The sequence below is a fragment of the Triturus cristatus genome, chromosome 8 (genome assembly GCF_964204655.1).
Source record: "Triturus cristatus chromosome 8, aTriCri1.1, whole genome shotgun sequence".
NCBI lineage: Eukaryota > Metazoa > Chordata > Amphibia > Caudata > Salamandridae > Triturus > Triturus cristatus.
In genome coordinates this window covers 1185028295-1185046329 of record NC_140591.1, presented here as the reverse complement: position 1 = coordinate 1185046329, position 18035 = coordinate 1185028295, and the positions used below count along the sequence as shown (strand labels likewise).

Sequence of the window (18035 nt, the reverse complement as noted above, 5' to 3'; positions counted from 1 at the left end):
ATATATATATATATATATATATATATATATATATATATATATATATATATATATATATATATATATATATATATATATATATATATATATATATATATATATATATATATATATATATATATATATATATATATATATATATATATATATATATATATATCTCAAACCAAGGTTGCCCCACGGAAAGAAGCCATATGTATGTATATATATATATATATATACATACACTAAAAAAACCATAGGTTTCACACACATTATGGTTAGGAATTAGCATTAAAAAAAAACTTGCAAATTCACTGAAAAGACCATAGGTTTCACACATGTTATAGTTAGCTGGACATTTCACTCATAAAAAACCATTCAAATTCCCCCGTTATAGTTAGTTCAGCTAACTATAACTCGCGCGACCGCAATCCACTGCTGATGACGTCGCATATTACATCACTGTATTCACTAAGATACTGTTAAATAAGTCAGTTATACAATTAATTTTACAAAAAAAACATCAATTTAGACACTTATTTACCCATTTATTCTTCCATTAACCTTTAGATATACATATATAAAAAATATTTTTTTTCCAGAAAGACACATATTAACTGGATGATGTCATCAGTGATGTCATCAGTGATGTCATTTGAGATGTCATCAGTGATGTCATGAGTGATGTCATGAGTGATGTCACTGACCATGTCATGAGTGATGTAATATGCGACGTCATCAGCAGTGGATTGCGGTCGCACGAGTTATAGTTAGCTGAACTAACTATAACGGGGGAATTTCAATGGTTTTTTACGAGTGAAATGTCCAGCTAACTATAACATGTGTGAAACCTATGGTTTTTTCAGTGAATTTGCAAGGTTTTTTAAATGCTAATTCCTAACTATAACGTGTGTGAAACCTATGGTTTTTTTTAGTGAATTTGTAAGGTTTTTTAAATGCTAATTTATGTATGTATTATTATATTTTTTATATATTTATTTTACAATAAACTACCTATGTATATAGTTATAGATTGACTGTATCCTTTAATATGGAATGGCTCAGCTCTTTTATTTTGAATTTGGATAAAGTTGAACAGCATAGTTAATATCTTCTATAAACTTATAAACAGTTTAAAATGTTTTTTTTTTAAGGGTTTTTCACCGTGGTTTTTTGAAAAAAAATGAAATGTTTTTTCACCCTTCGGGGTCCTTCAAGGACCCCCTGACAAAGGCTAGGGGGTCAGGAACTCTCTACCCTGCCCCCTTTTCACGTTCTCCACCTTTCTTTTTCACTGCCACACACAAAATGGCGTCCGACACTTCCTGATTTCGACCGATTCGAATGTTGACTAACATCTAACCACCAATCAGAACTACGCTCGCGCACGGCACCGTGCGCGCCTATAGATATTTATGTACTTTTAACTGCAATTTTCTCAGGAACTACGGAACAGATTGACACCATATATGCAAAAGACACATGCCTGACCTGAGGACTACCTCTTTGCCAAATTTCAAGTAATTCTGTTCAGCCGTTCGGGCTGTACCTTCGACTAAAGGTCCTATGGGAAAATGCATGGGGAAAACGCGTTTTGGGACCCCCCTATTTTCTCAGCCCCCGCTTGACGAATCACCCCGAGACTTTCAGGGTAGGAGCTGAGCGGAGCGCCCCATTAGTTTTGAAAATTTCGCGAGGATTCGTCAACCGGCGCCAAAGTTATTCAAAATAGAATTTTCAGATTTCCTATGGGAAGTCGGTCCTAACTATAACTATCTACTGGCGACCGTCAGTAGATTATATATATATATATATACACATATATGAGTTTTGGATAGTTTTAATCTTGTCGCGAAAGAAGCAGGCCATCTGATTTGTCCACTCATTACTGGGGACAAAATGGCTGCTTATGGCTTTAGGGGATGAGAATTCTTTTACAGTGTTAAAGAGTTCTCAGCTTTTATTCCCAGCCTGCTCAATTTTAGTGGACAAGAAAAGTTTTTTCCCCTCACGAACTTTCTTGTAATGATCTTTCAGGGCCTGTTATACACAGCTTTATCCGTGGGATTGTAATTAATTCGCCACACTCTTTCCATGCGCTTGCAAACACTTTTGCTTTTCGTGAGGGCCTCGGTGAACCAAGGGGTTGAAGCGCTCTTAGTTTTCGCAGCCCACATTTTGGGTGGGGCCAACCCTACGGTATGAAGTTGTAGCCAATTCTCTAGGGAGAGTGCGTTCCTCTCCAGGTTCCCACTATGGGGAATTGGGTGAAGACTGAGTGCAATCTGCAAAGCCTCAGGGGTGACCAAATGAAACGGCCTAAAACTGATCGCCCGAGGTTTACCTTGAGTTTGGGGAGTGCCCCCCTCCCTGCTCACTCTAAAGCTTAGCAAACAATGATCCGACCAAGCTATAGGGAGGGGCGCATCCATTTCAATAGGGGTGGAAGAAAAAACCTGGTCCAGTGTGTGCCCCTTCTCGTGGGTGGGGAGGTGGACATATGGGGTCATATTAAGTATGTCAAAAAATTCACTCAGCCCCCTAGACTCAGGTTCCATGGGGTCCTCCATGTGTATATTACTAGGCAGTGTCTATATTTGGCCGCTATAGGGGAGATGCGTGGCCGATAGATTCCAGGAACTTACCAGCTGGCCCTGACTGGGGGTAAATTACTGCCACGCAATGGACTGATTGGGGGGGGGGGGACGGGACGGTAAGTAGAAAGCCCAGGCTCTCAGCCCCCTCTATCTCCACCGTCGACAGTGGAGAACAACTGAAGGGACTACTAAAAATAAGGGCCACACCCCCGCCCTTCGGGTCGGTCCTTCCTAAGGATCTGTTAGCCGGGGAGGGGGGATCGCATTTGCGATAGCAGGGTTAGAGGATTCCATAAGCCAAGTTTCGGTTAAAAACACCATGTCGGGGGTTAAGTCCATTAACAAGTAGTGTAACTGAAGCACAAGTTACTTACCTTCGGTAACGATATATCTGTAAGAGACATTAGTTAGTGATAGATTCCTTACCTTAGAATTACCCCCAAGCATCAGACTGGATCCAGAAAGATTTCGTCAGCAGTTCCCCTGCGCGTCGGAAGGTGGCGTTGTGCGGCTCCGCGTCCGTCGTAGGCGTCGCGACCGCAGGGATGACGTAGCGGCAGCTACTTAGACGCTGCCCTCGCGTGCTGATGTCAGTTTTGTAAACTATTTTCCGCGCCAGGAACGCAGAGCCATGCAAGATACTGACCACTGGTGCATTGAAACTAGGGCCCTGAAAGGGATGACCATAACCCTAGAAATCAGTTTGCAGAACGGGAAGGATGGGTGGGGCGGTAAGGAATCTATCACTAACTAATGTCTCTTACAGATATATCATTATCAAAGGTAATTAACTTGTGCATCTGAAAGAGACACGTTTGTGATAGGTTCCTTGCCTTAGAATAGATACCCCAGCAATACCAACCCTGGTGGTGGGTCTGCGAACCAAGATCACACCAGAAAGTCACAGTGAACGGAACGGCCAAAGAAGCCGTCTCTCCGAACTTGGCTGTCAAAGCAATAATGCTTAGTAAAAGTGTGCAGCGAGGCCAACGTGCCGCCTGACAGATGTCTTGCAGGGGGGACACCACGTTCCAATGCAGTAGTAGCTGCTGTCGCCCTGGTAGAATGGGCGCGCAACCCCACCGGAGGTTCCTTTTTAGCCAGAGAATAACAGGCTTTTATACAGAAGACGACCCAGTGGGAGAAAGTCCTTTTGTGTACAGTCCGACCTTTCTTGTCACCTACGTAGCCAACAAAGAGCTGGTCATCCACCCGGAACTGTTGTGTGCGATTCATGTAAAATGAGAGTGCAAGTTTTGGGTCCAGATGGTGGAGCCACTCTTCCTCTCTAGAAGGGTGCGTAGGCGGAAAAAAAGTGGGCAGGGTGATAGTTTGCCCCATGTGGAAGGCAGTAACAACCTCTGGCAAGAAGGAAAGATGAGTGCGGAGCACAACCTTGTCCGGATGACCAGCCAGAAAAGGAGGTTTACAGGAAAGAGACTGGAGTACACTCACGCGCCTAGCGGTGGTGATGGCAACCAGGAAAGCAGTCTTTAAAGTCAGTAAACGAAGAGGACAGTTGTGAAGCAGCTCAAAAGGAGCGCACATCAAATAAGCAAGAACCAGATTCAAGTCCCACTGAGGCATCACAAACAGAAGAGGAGGGAAAAGGTGAGTAATGCCTTTGAGAAATCTACTTACGACAGAGGACTTGAAAATAGAGGGCTGATCAGGGTGCTCTCAGAAAAGCTGAAATTGCTGAAAGGTAGCCCTTAATAGTGCCCAGAGCAGAGCCCTGCCGGGCCAAAGAAAGAAGGAACAAAAGGACTACTGAAAGAGGGGCAGAAAGGGGATCTACAGCCTTTCCTGTGCACCATGCCATAAATTTGTTCCACCTGCAGGCGTATACCGATTTAGTGGAGGGACGCTTGGCTGCCAGAATGATATCACAGACTTCAGGAGGCAAGTCAAATGGAATCAACTGTCGCCGGTCAATCTCCACGCAAGGAGGTGGAGGCTGGACAGGTTCGGGTGGAGGACCGTTCCCTGCTGCTGCGACAGAAGGTCCTCCTGAAGAGGCAGTCGGATCGGGGGATCCACGCTCATACTGAGTAGCTCGGGATACCAAACTCTTCGAGCCCAGTCCGGGGCCACAAGAATGACTTGGGCCCGGTCACGCCTGATCTTCTTCAGCACGCTGGGTAGAAGTGGTATAGGCGGAAAGGCGTACAATAGACCGCAACTCCACTCGTGACGAAAAGCGTTGCCAAGCGAGTGCCGCCTTGGAAATTCCAACGCGCAAAACTACAGACATTGCGTGTTCACTTCGGTGGCGAATAGATCTAACCAAGGCTCTCCCCACTGTTGAAAGAGACCTTGTGCCACTTCCGAGTGAAGACTCCATTTGTAATCTATCATGCACCTGCGGCTGAGTTTATCCGCCCTGGCGTTCAAAGAACGTGCCAAGTGCTGAACCACCAAGGAAATGCCTTGACGTTCCAGCCATGTCCAGAGACTCAGAGCCTCCTGACATAGGGTCAAGGACCCCACCCCGCCTTGCTTGTTTGAGTACCACATGGCGGTGGTGTTGTCTGTGAACACCTGCACTACTCTTCCCTTGACAGACGGAAGGAATGCCTTTAGTGCAAGTAGGTACAAAAGGGGGTGGTGATGCACGGAGCATCAGAACCAATCAAACAGTCACACCCAGTCAAAAGATCCGGGTTTGATCCATCACCGTTCTTTAGCCCACTGTGCCACCCCAGTTCAGACATGGCCATATGCAAATCAGTCTGACCCTGTGCCTCATGGGAACAGTCCAGCTCGAACTGCCAAGCCTTGCTTGAATCCAGTGGCAAAGTAACGCAGAGCCTCCTGACATAGGGTCAAGGACCCCACCCCGCCTTGCTTGTTTGAGTACCACATGGCGGTGGTGTTGTCTGTGAACACCTGCACTACTCTTCCCTTGACAGACGGAAGGAATGCCTTTAGTGCAAGTAGGAGTTCCAGAAGGTTGACATGGAGCCTGGACTCCGCCGGGGACCAGAGGGCTCTGATCTCCGCCTCTCCCATGTGTCAGCCCGATCCCAGGAGGGAACCAGTCGTCACCACTGTGCGCTCCGGTTGGGGAAGGGAGAGTGATCTGTCGCTGACCCAATGCTGGTTCGTGAGCCACTACTGCAACTGTTGTGCAGTGCCCTCCGAGATCTGGACGTACTCAGACAGGTCCCCTTGATGCTGCGCCCACTGGAGCTTCAGGTCCCATCTGGCATGATTGGTAACCAGGATGCAGGAGGCCATGAGGCCCAGCAGCCTCAAGGTCATCCTGACAGAAACCCAGGAGAAGGACCGAAAGATCGGAATCATAGCCCGAATATCCCAGACGTGCTCATCGGAGGGATAGACCCGAAACTGCGCCGTGTCCAGAGCCGCTGCCGATGAAGGGGAGCTTCTGACAGGGACTCAGGTGCGACTTCGGCACGTTGATGGAGAACCCCAGCAAATGCAGGAGGTCGGCCGTAGTCTGAAGGTGGGTGACGACTGTCTGGGGCGAGCCCGCCTTCAACAACCAGTCGTCGAGGTTGGTGAAGACTGACACCCCTGACCTGCGCTGATGAGCTGCAACCACCGCTATCACTTTTGTGAACACCTGAGGGGCGCTGGTAAGGCCGAAGGGGAGCACAGCAAACTGAAAATGCACACGGCCCACCGTGAACCGCAGGTAACACCGGTGGGCCGGCAGGACGGAGATGTGAAAATACATGTCCCGCAAGTCCAACCCTACCATCCAGTCTCCTGGGTCGGGGGCAGCCAAGACCTGAGCCCGAGTCAACGTCTTGAACTTCTCCTTCCGGAGGAAGCGATTGACATTCCTGAGGTCCAAGATGGGGCGCAGGCCCCCTTTGTCCTTCTTGGGGACCAGAAAGTAGTGGGAATAACAACCATGTCCTACTTCTGGCCCAGGAACGCGCTCAATGTCCCCCTTGGCCAAGAGGGCTGTAACTTCCTGCTGGAGAAACAGCAAGTGATCCCCCGACATGCGGTGACACCGAGGTGGCATGGCGGGAGTGGGGGACTGAAGGGGAAGAGAATAACCCCTGAGGATGATCTGCAACACCCACTTGTCCAATGTGATATCGCGCCAGTGGTGGAGGTGGTGGTGGACCCTGCCACCCACCGGCGTGCGATGCTCCACAAAGCTCGGATTAGGAAGGTATCGAGGTAGAAACAGCGGGGGCAGAGGTGGACTGCCCCCACACTGATTCCACGAACCGCCCCTGCAGAAGCCACGTCCGCGCTGAGGCTGGTTCTGCACAGGTTTGTTGAAGGAACGCGCGTGGGTGCCCCTGCCTTGGCCACGAAAGGAACGAAACCCAGGAGTGGCCGGGCTCTTAGTGGAAAGACCGAAGGACTTGGCTGTGGCCCGCGAGCCCTTAAAGCGCTCCAGCGCACTGTCGGCCTTATCGCCAAACAGGCGAGTGCCATCAAAGGGCATGTCCATGAGCGAGCTCTGGACATCAGACGAGAACCCAGTGGACCGCAACCAAGCGTGGCGACGCAGCGCCACAGTCATAGAAATCGCCCTGCCCAACGAGTCAGCGGTGTCCAAACCACACCGAATGGTGAACTTAGCCGCATCCTTACCCTCGGCAACCGCCTGGGAAAGCACAGCATGGACCTCCTCAGGACACTGAGGCAACACCTGAGCAACCGTGTCCCACACACTGTGGGAATAGTGGCCCAACAAACAGGCGGTGTTCACCGACTGCAGCCCCAAGCTGGCCGACGAGAACAACCGCTTACCAAACTGCTCCAGCTTCTTAGAGTCCTTATCCGGTGGAGCCGTGGGAAAGGCACTCTTCGACATCGAGGCCTGGATGACCAGACTCTCAGGCGTGGGATGAGTGGTCAGAAACGCGGGGTCAACAAGCGCCAGGCGGTGACGCCTGGCGACGTTCTTATCCATAGGAACCCCTGTGGCCGGCCGCGACCAAGTGCCCAACAGGAGGTCGTCGTTGAAGGGAAGCAGTGGCTCCGACGAAGTCGACGCCGTCTGGGGCACCTCAGTAAGGAGGTTAGTTTTGAGACCACCTCACCAGCCCGACGGACCACCATCGTGTAGGAAGCGCCCTCCTCCATCATAGGTGGGGGAGAGGCAAACTCCGGGTCATAAGAGACATCAAGGTCGCCGGCGTCCTCCAGATCGTCCACCCAGTCCTGCTCGGAGTCACATTGATGGGCAAGAGGGTCCTCGGACCCCTCCCAGTCATCCTCCACCTCCGTTGCAGGAGGAACCGGTCACAGCGGCAGAGCCGGAGAGGGGACAAACGACATTGGAAACGGCACCGTGAATGGCACCAGCCGGGGCCGGCACCGACTCCCAATGCGGATCCCAGGCAGGAACGAAATGGTCGCGGAGCCGAGGGTGGCGCTGGGGCCGGAGCCGGCAGTGCCGAACTTCGTTGCGTCGGGCCGGAGCCAATGGCGTGTGATCCTGTGGTGCCGAAGCTGGATCCGACGGGGGGACTTCGGAGAGCGAACACGTTTCTTCGACTTCTTTTTATGTCGTCGCTTACCGGAATCCGAGGGCAAAGACTTGGAGCCCGAGGAGTGACGACTGCGGCCCTGCGAGTGGTCCCGGGAACGGTCCCTGGACCTGGAGCGGCATTGGGACGAGTGCCGGACCTCCAGCAGCTTCCGGCGCCGCTCCCTCAGAGCCTTCGGGTCCATGGCTCGACAGTCCCAGCAGGACCGGGAGTCATGTTCGGTCTCCAGGCAGTAGAGGCAGACATCATGGGGGTCCCCACCGACATGTTGCGACGGCAGGCCCCACAAGACTTAAAGCCAGGTATCCCTAAGTGCCCCAGGAGAAAAAAGGGAGAGACAAAAAAGTCTCAAAAGAGTAGTCAAAAAGTGACTAAGGTACGTGCTCTAACCGGATCTGCGCTTGCTGGCGTGGAAAAAGAAAGAACTGACGTCAGCACGCAGGGGTGGCGCCTAAGTAGTCTTCGTGACGTCATCTCGGCGCTTACGCCGCCAGCGACGGACGCGGAGCCGCATGACGCCACCTATTAACACGCAAGGGTACTGCTAAGCAAAACTTTCCGGATCCAGTCTGACGCCTGGGGATAGTCTAAGGTAAGGAATCCATCACTAACGTGTCTCTTTCAGATGTTGCCATATTCAATTAGGACTAGTATTCAGACACAGACCATGGATGCATTGTTTAAGATCAAAAATAAGAACCTTCACCACCTGTAATTGTTTACAGCAAGGTGCTGCAAAATTAATTGGATGCTGTTCTAAGGATTAAAAAATATGCAGACTTGTTGTTCATGGTAAGGGGTTTCCTAACAACATACTGAAGAGTTCTTATGTCTCGTTAGGCCTAGGACAGGGACTCCAGGTTTGAGTATTAAAGTTGCTTCTATCGTCAGTAGAATCTTTTTCCATATTTTCTCCTCTTGGTTTTGATTTGATGACATCTAGTTTTGTCAGAAAAATGAGAAAAATGTTACACTAGTGATGCTGTCACATTTTTCTATCAAATCCTTGATTTGCATTGGCATATACTTTTCAAACCGATTGATCTTAGCATTGTTGTAGACAGGCACATTTCCTTGTGTTGTCTAGTTATAAGCTATGCCTTGGCCACACAATTGCACCCTTGAATTGATGGAAAGTTCCATATCGATGTCAGCATGGTGTTTTAAGTTGTACATATGTGTTACTTTTATCAGGAATGACCAGGACTGCTTAATCAAGGAAAAAAATGTTTTTTTTGTGGGAAGATCTGTTCTCTGATGGTCTTTGTTTAATTAAGGAACAATACTCGCAGATAGGGGACACCACATGAAATTTTATGTGGGTCCAACAAGGACATCTTACAACATCTGTAACAAGATTTAAACCCTGAAACTCTAGGAGGAGCCACTTGACCTTGTTGCTGTTGAAAAAATAGTTTTCAGAAAAGAGCTCGAGTCCCACACAGGTTAAGGGCAGAAAAACAGGAACTGATGTCAGCGTACTGACTGGTGCCTTATACACTCCTAGTTCATCAGTTTCATGGAAGGAGGAGGCACAGCATAAATAGCATGGCGCCACCTAGGGAGGCTGTAGGACTGTTGCTGGAGAAAAAAGTTACTGGTTGTAGTCTGGCATCTGGAAGACAATGTTAAGTGGAGGAATCTGTAGGAAGACATATACATCAGAAACACAAACCTGTACAAACATTAGTTCTTGAGTCAGTACTAGCCCCTCTTACCCATAGGTGGTCTATGAAAAATGAGAAAATGAGAACTAAGCTTGTATTTTAAAGAACAGAGAGGCTCTCTTAACTCTGTCTCATACATTACCAGAGGTAAGGACTAATTAAGGTAAGAACCTGTGTACAGGTTCTAAGGAACAGAGGAAGCACCTTTGATGGAAAGTAAATAGGGTCTGAATCTCATAAACAGAGCACTCATTGAAGAGAGACCATAAAGGGAAAAAATCTGTGTTGTGGTGTTAATTCCCCCAGCCTTTTCACTGCACAGGATAAATATGTGCGGAAATTCACTTATAGGATACAAGGGGTGAAAATGGCATTACAACACTGGCCTGATGTATGTCCAGTTGTTAGAAACAAAAGTTCAGAATAAAGTGCGCAGTGGAAGGACCAAAGACTTGTGCCAGGATCAAGAAAAAGGGGCACCCCCACCTACCATCCTCCAGGATCATGTCAAGCCTTCTGCAAATTCATAGCCTACTTCATTTCCTTCCCCTCGCCAAAAAAACTAACAAATGCATTTTCCTTTGCGACCTCAACTTCCATCTCGATGACCACAATGACATCATCTCTACCATCCTCCTCGACAGCTTGAATATCGGACGTAACCAACTCGTCCACGACCTCATGCACACCATAGGCCACACATTAGACCCCCATCTTCACCTCCAGTGACCCCATTAGCTACGGCCATACCATGGAACTCACCTGGACCGAAGCTGGAGCAAAGTCTCAAAGGACTCATGGATCAACACCCTCAACACCACCCACTCCATCTCCTCCAACAACCTAGACCAGAACAATAAACTTCAAAAATTGGATCACCAAATGTGCCAACAGCATTGCTCCCATCGGCAACAAAACTCAGAAGGTCCACCAAGCAGGCTAGCTGGCACTCTGAAGACCTCAGAACCGCTAAAAGACACGGTAAACAACTAGAAAAGAGATGGAGTACCAGCAAGGACATGATAGAAAAACTGCCTTCAAGACAGTCCTCAACCTCTACCACAGATAGGTGAGAGAATCAAAGAAAAAGGCCTTAGCCTACGCATTGAATCAAGTTCCAATTACAGCAAGGAACTCTTCAACGTCGTCAAAGAATTCTCCAACCCCTCAGCTGCAACAAACAACATTACCCCCTGAAAGGAACTCTGCAACAACCTTGAAAACCTCTTCCACTACAAGATCGCCAACATCTAAAGAAACTTCAAACCCTAGCCCAAGGCCACCAACTTCTTCAAGCAACACAACAATCCCGCAACCACCACAGACATCCAACTAATCGAATGGAGCCAACTCGTGCCATAGGATACTGCCTCCATCATGAACTCGTGCCACTCAGGAGCCCCAACCGACCTATACTCTCACCACATCTTCAACCTAAGCGAAATACGAATCAGCCACATGCTCACCACCTTGTTCAACACCTCAATTGCCACGGCCACCTTCCCCGAAGAATGGAAACACGCAGAAGTCAACGCCCTACTAAAGAAACCATCGGCAGACCCCAGCAAACTTTACAGATGAGCAGTATTTGCCCTATTCAGAATACCTCTCTTCAGCACTGACATACACATGCCATACAAATACTCTATACAAAAGACAACGTTTTAAACAATGCTAAACTTGTAGAAATCTTAAAGATCAGAATAACGAAAGCTGTCCCAAATGCATGCATGCATATCAGTTTTTGGCCCCAATATGTGCATACAACAATCAAAATTAAAAGAAACGGAAAAAAATCTGAACCACACATACTGCTACCAGCCTTATATGAAAGGCCTGGTACAATCATGCCAGAGCTCTACATGCACTGCTCATTTCTCATTTACAGCTGCTAACATTCTGAGAGTGGATATTTTTAATACTGTGGCTTAATGTTTCATAGCAAACACAAAGAGAACGATGATGGATTAAACCCATATCTGTGGGGAGTAAGTGTCTGAAATGTGTCAGCGCTCCGTCCATCATCTACTTGTGTTTGCTTTGTTCGCCCTTAGTTAGCAGGGTATGCCCAGACGTGGGTACCTTTCTCACTTTGCCACTGGATTCAAGTTAGCCTGGCTGATGAGGGGTGTTACCCTGAAACTGGCCCCCGGATGCTTGTTTCCAGTCCAGGGAATACCTGGCTTGGTAGTTCGAACTGGACTGTTCCCATGGGGCACAGGGCCAAGACTGATTGGCATATGGCTGGGTCTGAACTGGGGTGGAGAAGTGAGCTAAAGAACGATGATGGATTAAACCCAGATCTTTGAATGGGGGTGAGTTTCTGAAAAGTTTCAGCACTCCATCCATCATCTCCTTGTGTTTGCTTAATTTTTCATACCCAGAGTTCAGGCAGAGACATTGCTAGATTTCAACAGGAACAAAGATCTTTCCTTGCACTGGCCTCAAAGAATTAGTTGCTTTAAAGAGGGTGGCATGCGGATTCACAGCTACGATTGGTACAGACTTAGCGGCTTTAAACAGGGTAAATCGGTTGCCCTTGCTATAGTCCCCACAAAGATAGATGCTTTAATAAAGGTGCCATGATGCTCCGCAGCTAAAGTTCGACAGAGCGGGCTATTTAACCAAGGTGGCTTGATGTTCCATTTCCAGAGTTCATACAGAGCTAGCTAATTTAAACAGGATGGATGGTCCCCAAAGAGATGGCTACTTTGAACAGGAGGGTGTCAGAACCCCTTTCAGAGGGCCACGGTGCACGACGGGGATACAGAGCCCGACTGTGGGAGTTTAGACCTTTTACTCCTGATGTCCCGGGGCCAGACTTACTATGGATCCTGAGCAACTGGGCCAAGTACCCCTTCAACACTTCACTCTCAGTGATCGCTATGGTGGAGCAGTGAACATGACTCATAACTCAAAGAGTCTGTCAATAAATCAATGTCCAGTGAAATACTTATTTTTACAATAAAGTATTTTATTTCTAACTCCACACATTCAAAGCAGTGTTACAATATATATAAATAACACATTTCCCCTTGAGATCGGGGCTCTAGTGTTTCGCTAGCAAATCCCTGTCCCACCCGCTCTTCGTAATGTGTTAGGAGTTATCCCTCAATCACTGGTGGCCACATCCAGGAAATGCACAATAGTAGGTCTTAACTCAGAAGTCCTCTACGACTCTGAGCAAATTAGTCAAGAGTTTTGGCACTGCAGCAGCCTTAGAAGAGAATGACCCGTGGCCTGACACGATAGGCCGGTACCCAGTCTTACCTGCTCCAGCAGCAAGGGTGCTTGCAGTGTCCCAGCGTGTGTCCCAACTGTGGGCCCTCACAGTGCTCTGGTCCTGTTTAGAGGGTTCTCTCCTGAGCACACGTGGATGGTGGTGGAAGGGGAGTGGGAGGAGGTGGGGATTGGTGGTGAGAGATTTTGTTGCTCTTGACTGGGATCCCAATGTTGCAGCGATGCATCAACTGTGTCCTTCTCAGTCCACAGGGTCAAATCAGGCTTAATCCTTGATGCCACGTGGTGACCTTCGGGTCATGGCTCACTGTTCGCGGGTGATGGTCCCATCTTTGCAACAACTTGAGTATCACCAGCCCCTCCTGGCATACGGGGTTGCTGTAACACTACTGGCTCAGACCTTCACCACATGGCTGTCCATACAACAACAGCCCCTCCAGGCATGCAGGGTCACCACTAGGCTCCACACAGGTTTCTGCCATTTGTATCTGCAGCAACATTCACTGCGGACCCTCCTGGCATATGGGGTCGTTGCACTCGGCTTGGCGCCCAACTGGACCTCGCTCCCTTCAACGCTCTCCTCTTTCTCACAGGGCACAGTGGTCTTGGCAAGCAGGCAGACGCAGGAGCTCCAGAGCAGGTTGTCTTGTTTTTCCCTGGTGATGTCCCCTCATCCAGCAGGGAGATTAGCAGGCCTTGGTCCCCAGTCCTAGTCATAGGCAAAAGTCTTGCAGATCTTCCCCTCCTCACACAGCCCGTCTGGCTGCTTAGTAGATGACAATTGTTTGGGGTCTCCACCGCTGCTTCTTCTAATCCATTTCCAGATTCCAAAGACGATTTAGGGTCTGGGGTCTTTGAAATTACATGTAGGGGTTCTGCTTCTTTGGAAGTGCACTTTTCTTCTCTCTTCTTCCTCTTGAAAGGCTGTCTGTCACAGCAGAAGAGACTTTGAAGTCAACTGTCCCAGAACACAGGCCATGGGAGTGACTAGAGTTCACACCTGGATGCTAGTCACAGTGATATATACATCAGAAGGTTAGTCCTGGGCTCCCAGTGCTAATCTTTATGATTCACTTTTGAGAGACATCTCCTTCTAGAGATGTGTCCAGGCCCCTTCCTTGTGATCTCTAACTGAATCAAAGAGCACCCTTTGAACTGTACGGGAATTCTCTTTTCTCCCTACTCCAGTGTGTCTCAACCAGCTCTCAAGAATGCAGCTATATACAAATCTGTCTGGGGTGATTCCTCTACACTTTGTCTTCACCAGGCAGGTCTGGGCTTACCAAAGTGGAGCCCAGGGTCCTTCATGTAATGTACCATTACAGGCACACTCACACTCAGTGTACATATACAGCACACATACTGTCCACATGTATTGTGCCACCTCATGTGCACATACATTCAGCACACACAATCACTCTCTGTGCACTGCTCAGTACTGTATCCTTACTGTATCGTGCCATGGTGTACTACGGCAAACATACCCACTGCTAGTACACATTTCCCATGCGTGCACTGCACAAAACGTCGCCCTTCATGTATTTTACTTCTCACAAGCACACATGCCTTAAGTGCTCACGCACTGCACAGCATTACATCTCTCATGTAATGTATTCCTCTCTGGTCTACATACACCTAGTAAACACACAGTCACCAAGCATGCACCGCCTAGCACGGCTTTATCTATGTACTGTAACCTTCCCAGGCACAGATAGATCCAGTGCAGACACCATTCCGCGCCACACAGCACTCTACATCTAACTGATGTAGGACAAGGGTGAGTTAAGCACACAGAGGCGGAACTTTAAAAAGTTGAACGAGCCTGTAGACTTCACTCTAGTGTCACAGGTTAAAAAAGGATCTGTCCAATCCTACTGATCACTACACGGTTTGCTGTCACTACCGCACTGCTTAACTCTTGGTGAAGGCAGTAGCCTTTCACTACTATAAGGGTAGCGTTTTGGGCATCGTTCCTGGCCAAACAAGACCACAATCTGTGAGAAAGGCTGATGTCATGGTGCACACACATGATTCATGTTTGCCTATAACAATATAAATCAGCATCAGAAATCTAGATGACAGTACAGTTGGGCACTCAGGACAGGGATACACGTCCAGAACCATGCACATGTCTTTTCCGTCCCAACAGATGGCACGATGTTCGACAGCTATAAAGAACTAGCTGTTTTAGAAAGGGTGTCTTGAGGTTCCATAGTCCCATAGAGATATCTGCTTTCAATAGGGTGGCATGAACTTTCACAGCTAGGGTTCACGCACAGCTAGCAGCTTGAAATAGTGGAGCAGAATACAACAGAGCTAGAATAAGCACAGAGCTTGCAATATAAAAAAGGTGGAACAGGCAGATTGCATACAAAGTTAACCAACTGCTTACGTTTCAAGCATTTTAACCTAGTTCCATCCGATTAAGGGGTTAATGGTTATAGTTGATTTTTAAATCAACACACTTGTGCGCTCAAAGGGGGTCAACAAATTATCTACCTTGGTTTGATTTGATGCATAATGAAACTCTACAATGTCATTTTAAATTTATATATATTTTCTAGTGTACTTAGGTGGATGAGAATAGTATGATGCTGAGTGGAACCGTAAAAAATATAATTAGCAAATACCAATACCTTCATGGGAACTTTGCAACCATCACTGCCACCTCGTCCTAGCTTTCCATAGTCTCCATCACCCCACGACCAGACAGTATCGTCATCAGTTAGACACAGCGTCTGGGCATCTCCGCTGCCACATGCAATATCAATAACCCGACTACCTTGCAGGGCATCCACCTGAAGAATGAACACAATACATTACTTTACACTTGGATTACATAACTGTAGCTCTACTGCTTAACTGCTGGAAATGTATCGAACTACTGATATTACTTTACTACTACATTTAATTCCACACAGTTAACTTGTAAAACAAATATCACACACATGAACACCCTGTAGCCTTCAGAAATAAGAGTAACGTTTTAATATCCTCTAAAATTAAAAGATACAACTGAGAAATAAATACAGCTCGGGGAAAGGAGAGAGTGGAACTATTTGCCACACCAAATTATACCTAATGTACTGGACATTTTGAAAGCAAAAATGAAGCAGGCAATTTGGACAAAAGTGATAGGGACCAGGAAGAGGACCTCAGAGTGATGGAGCAAGGACTCGTATTTGAGAGACTTGCTCAGAAGCAATCCTCTCATTTAACTTCTAATATTGTATTAACCACGTATTGTGTAAATTAATACGCACAATATTGAACATAAAAGACAGAGAAGCTTGCTTATGTGTTTCATTAATAAGTAACTCGAGTGAAATTGTAAAATGGCTGCTAACGGGAAATCTTTATTGCGCATGCATCAACTGCACCTTCGCAGTATGACGAGCTGTCGCTTGGAGGGAATTTCTTTCGCGCGCGCAGACGATATTAAAATGGTGGCTTGAGAGCTCACATGCTTGGCATCTGCTTTGCAGAAACTAAGCCACGCTGTTTTGCTAATGCGGGGAAAACATTAATAAATAAATGGGGTTAGAGTAGAGATAGGTGGTATACAGTGAAAGCATTTATATTTTAAAATAACATTTGTCTTTCTGACTTTCTTATTAGTGCGCATTTGGGCCTTTCGTATAAGTCTGGAGTCCGTTAATCAAATGACCTCCGCGCATGCCCGGAAGAATTGAGCCAGAAGAGTGACGATAACTCTTGAACGCAGTCCAAGGACGCAAAAGTTACATACCCTGGGAACCAGCACTACAGACCTCTGGATGAATAGATGCTCATAACAAAAATACATAAATGTTGCTAATAAGATGCGAATACGGGTGGGAATAACAATTTTGAATAAAAATTAAGGGGTTGGATCTTTGAACAATGAGATGATAGATTAAGATGAGGTATAAGCATGGTGTGATGATCATCTCCCCCTTGCCTGTCCAATCAGAGTTAGCAGTTTCACGATATTGAAACATTAATGGGTTGGTACATGAATATTGTAAGGTATAATTAAGGTAGTCTTAGTTATTTAGTCAGACGGAGATTTGCTGAATGCTGCAGAGCTCAGGATGCTGTCGGAGTGGCTGATGAAGAATCGAATGCAGAACCATCAATCCAAATGTAATTCCTTAGAAGGAGATCGCGGAAGAATCTCGAGGAGGAAGAGAGTGTCAGAGAGGGGTGCTACGCAAGCGTCTGTGTTAGAGAGGTCAACTATCCTGTCCTGAAGTCTTTGTTGCCTGATCTTTCCCGGGGGACCCTACCAGCCCTTTGGCCAGGGGGTTGGTTTTCACACCATTCTAGGTAATATCCTTTTCTGTGAATGTTTAGATGTTCTTTTCTCTCTGTCCTCTCCTTTCTATGCATAAGTCATTGGAACGTGTAAAGTATATGTTTGACTTTTGAATTTCAATTCCTATGAGTGACGGAGTCTGTACTGTACTTTGAGATGGTCCACATGATATTAATTTAGATAAAGTTTTACAATGTCCTTGAGTCTGTGGTTATTTCATTGCAATAACAGAAATAATTCATGTCATTTCACCATCACCTAGTTCAACTAATGGTCCATTGACCAGAGGAAAGAACTTTTTGATCAGTGAAAGATTAGTTGAGTGTCGAAGATGACTAATCTTTAAAATTAGAAAACAAACTTTGACTCCAACGGGGAGAGAGAGAGAGAGAGGGGGGGGGGGAGAGAGAAAGAGAGAGAGGGGGGAGAGAGAAAGAGAGAGAGGGGGGAGAGAGAAGAGAGAGAGAGGGGGAGAGAGAAAGAGAGAGAGGGGGGAGAGAGAAAGAGAGAGAGGGGGAGAGAGAAAGAGAGAGAGGGGGGAGAGAGAAAGAGAGAAAGAGAGAGAGAGAGAGAGAGAGAGAGGGAGAGAGAGAGAGGGGAGAGAGAGGGGGGAGAGAGAGAGAGGGGAGGGAGGGAGAGAGGGAGAGAGAGAGGGAGAGAGAGGGAGAGAGAGGGAGAGGGAGAGAGAGAGAGAGAGAGAGAAGAGAGAGAGAGGAGAGAGAGAGAGGAGAGAGGAGAGAGAGAGAGGAGAGAGAGAGAGGAGAGA

At 47.3% G+C, this 18035-nt stretch overlaps 1 protein-coding gene across 1 annotated transcript in view; it reads right to left on the bottom strand.

Annotated features, from left to right (window-relative positions):
* LOC146805589 (E3 ubiquitin-protein ligase HERC2-like) overlaps positions 1 to 18035 on the bottom strand; it is a 1563844-nt gene that overhangs the window by 249312 nt on the left and 1296497 nt on the right. The window contains 1 exon segment of the mRNA XM_085622871.1: positions 15609 to 15770. Within this exon segment, the coding sequence (XP_085478997.1) occupies positions 15609 to 15770 (162 nt within the window).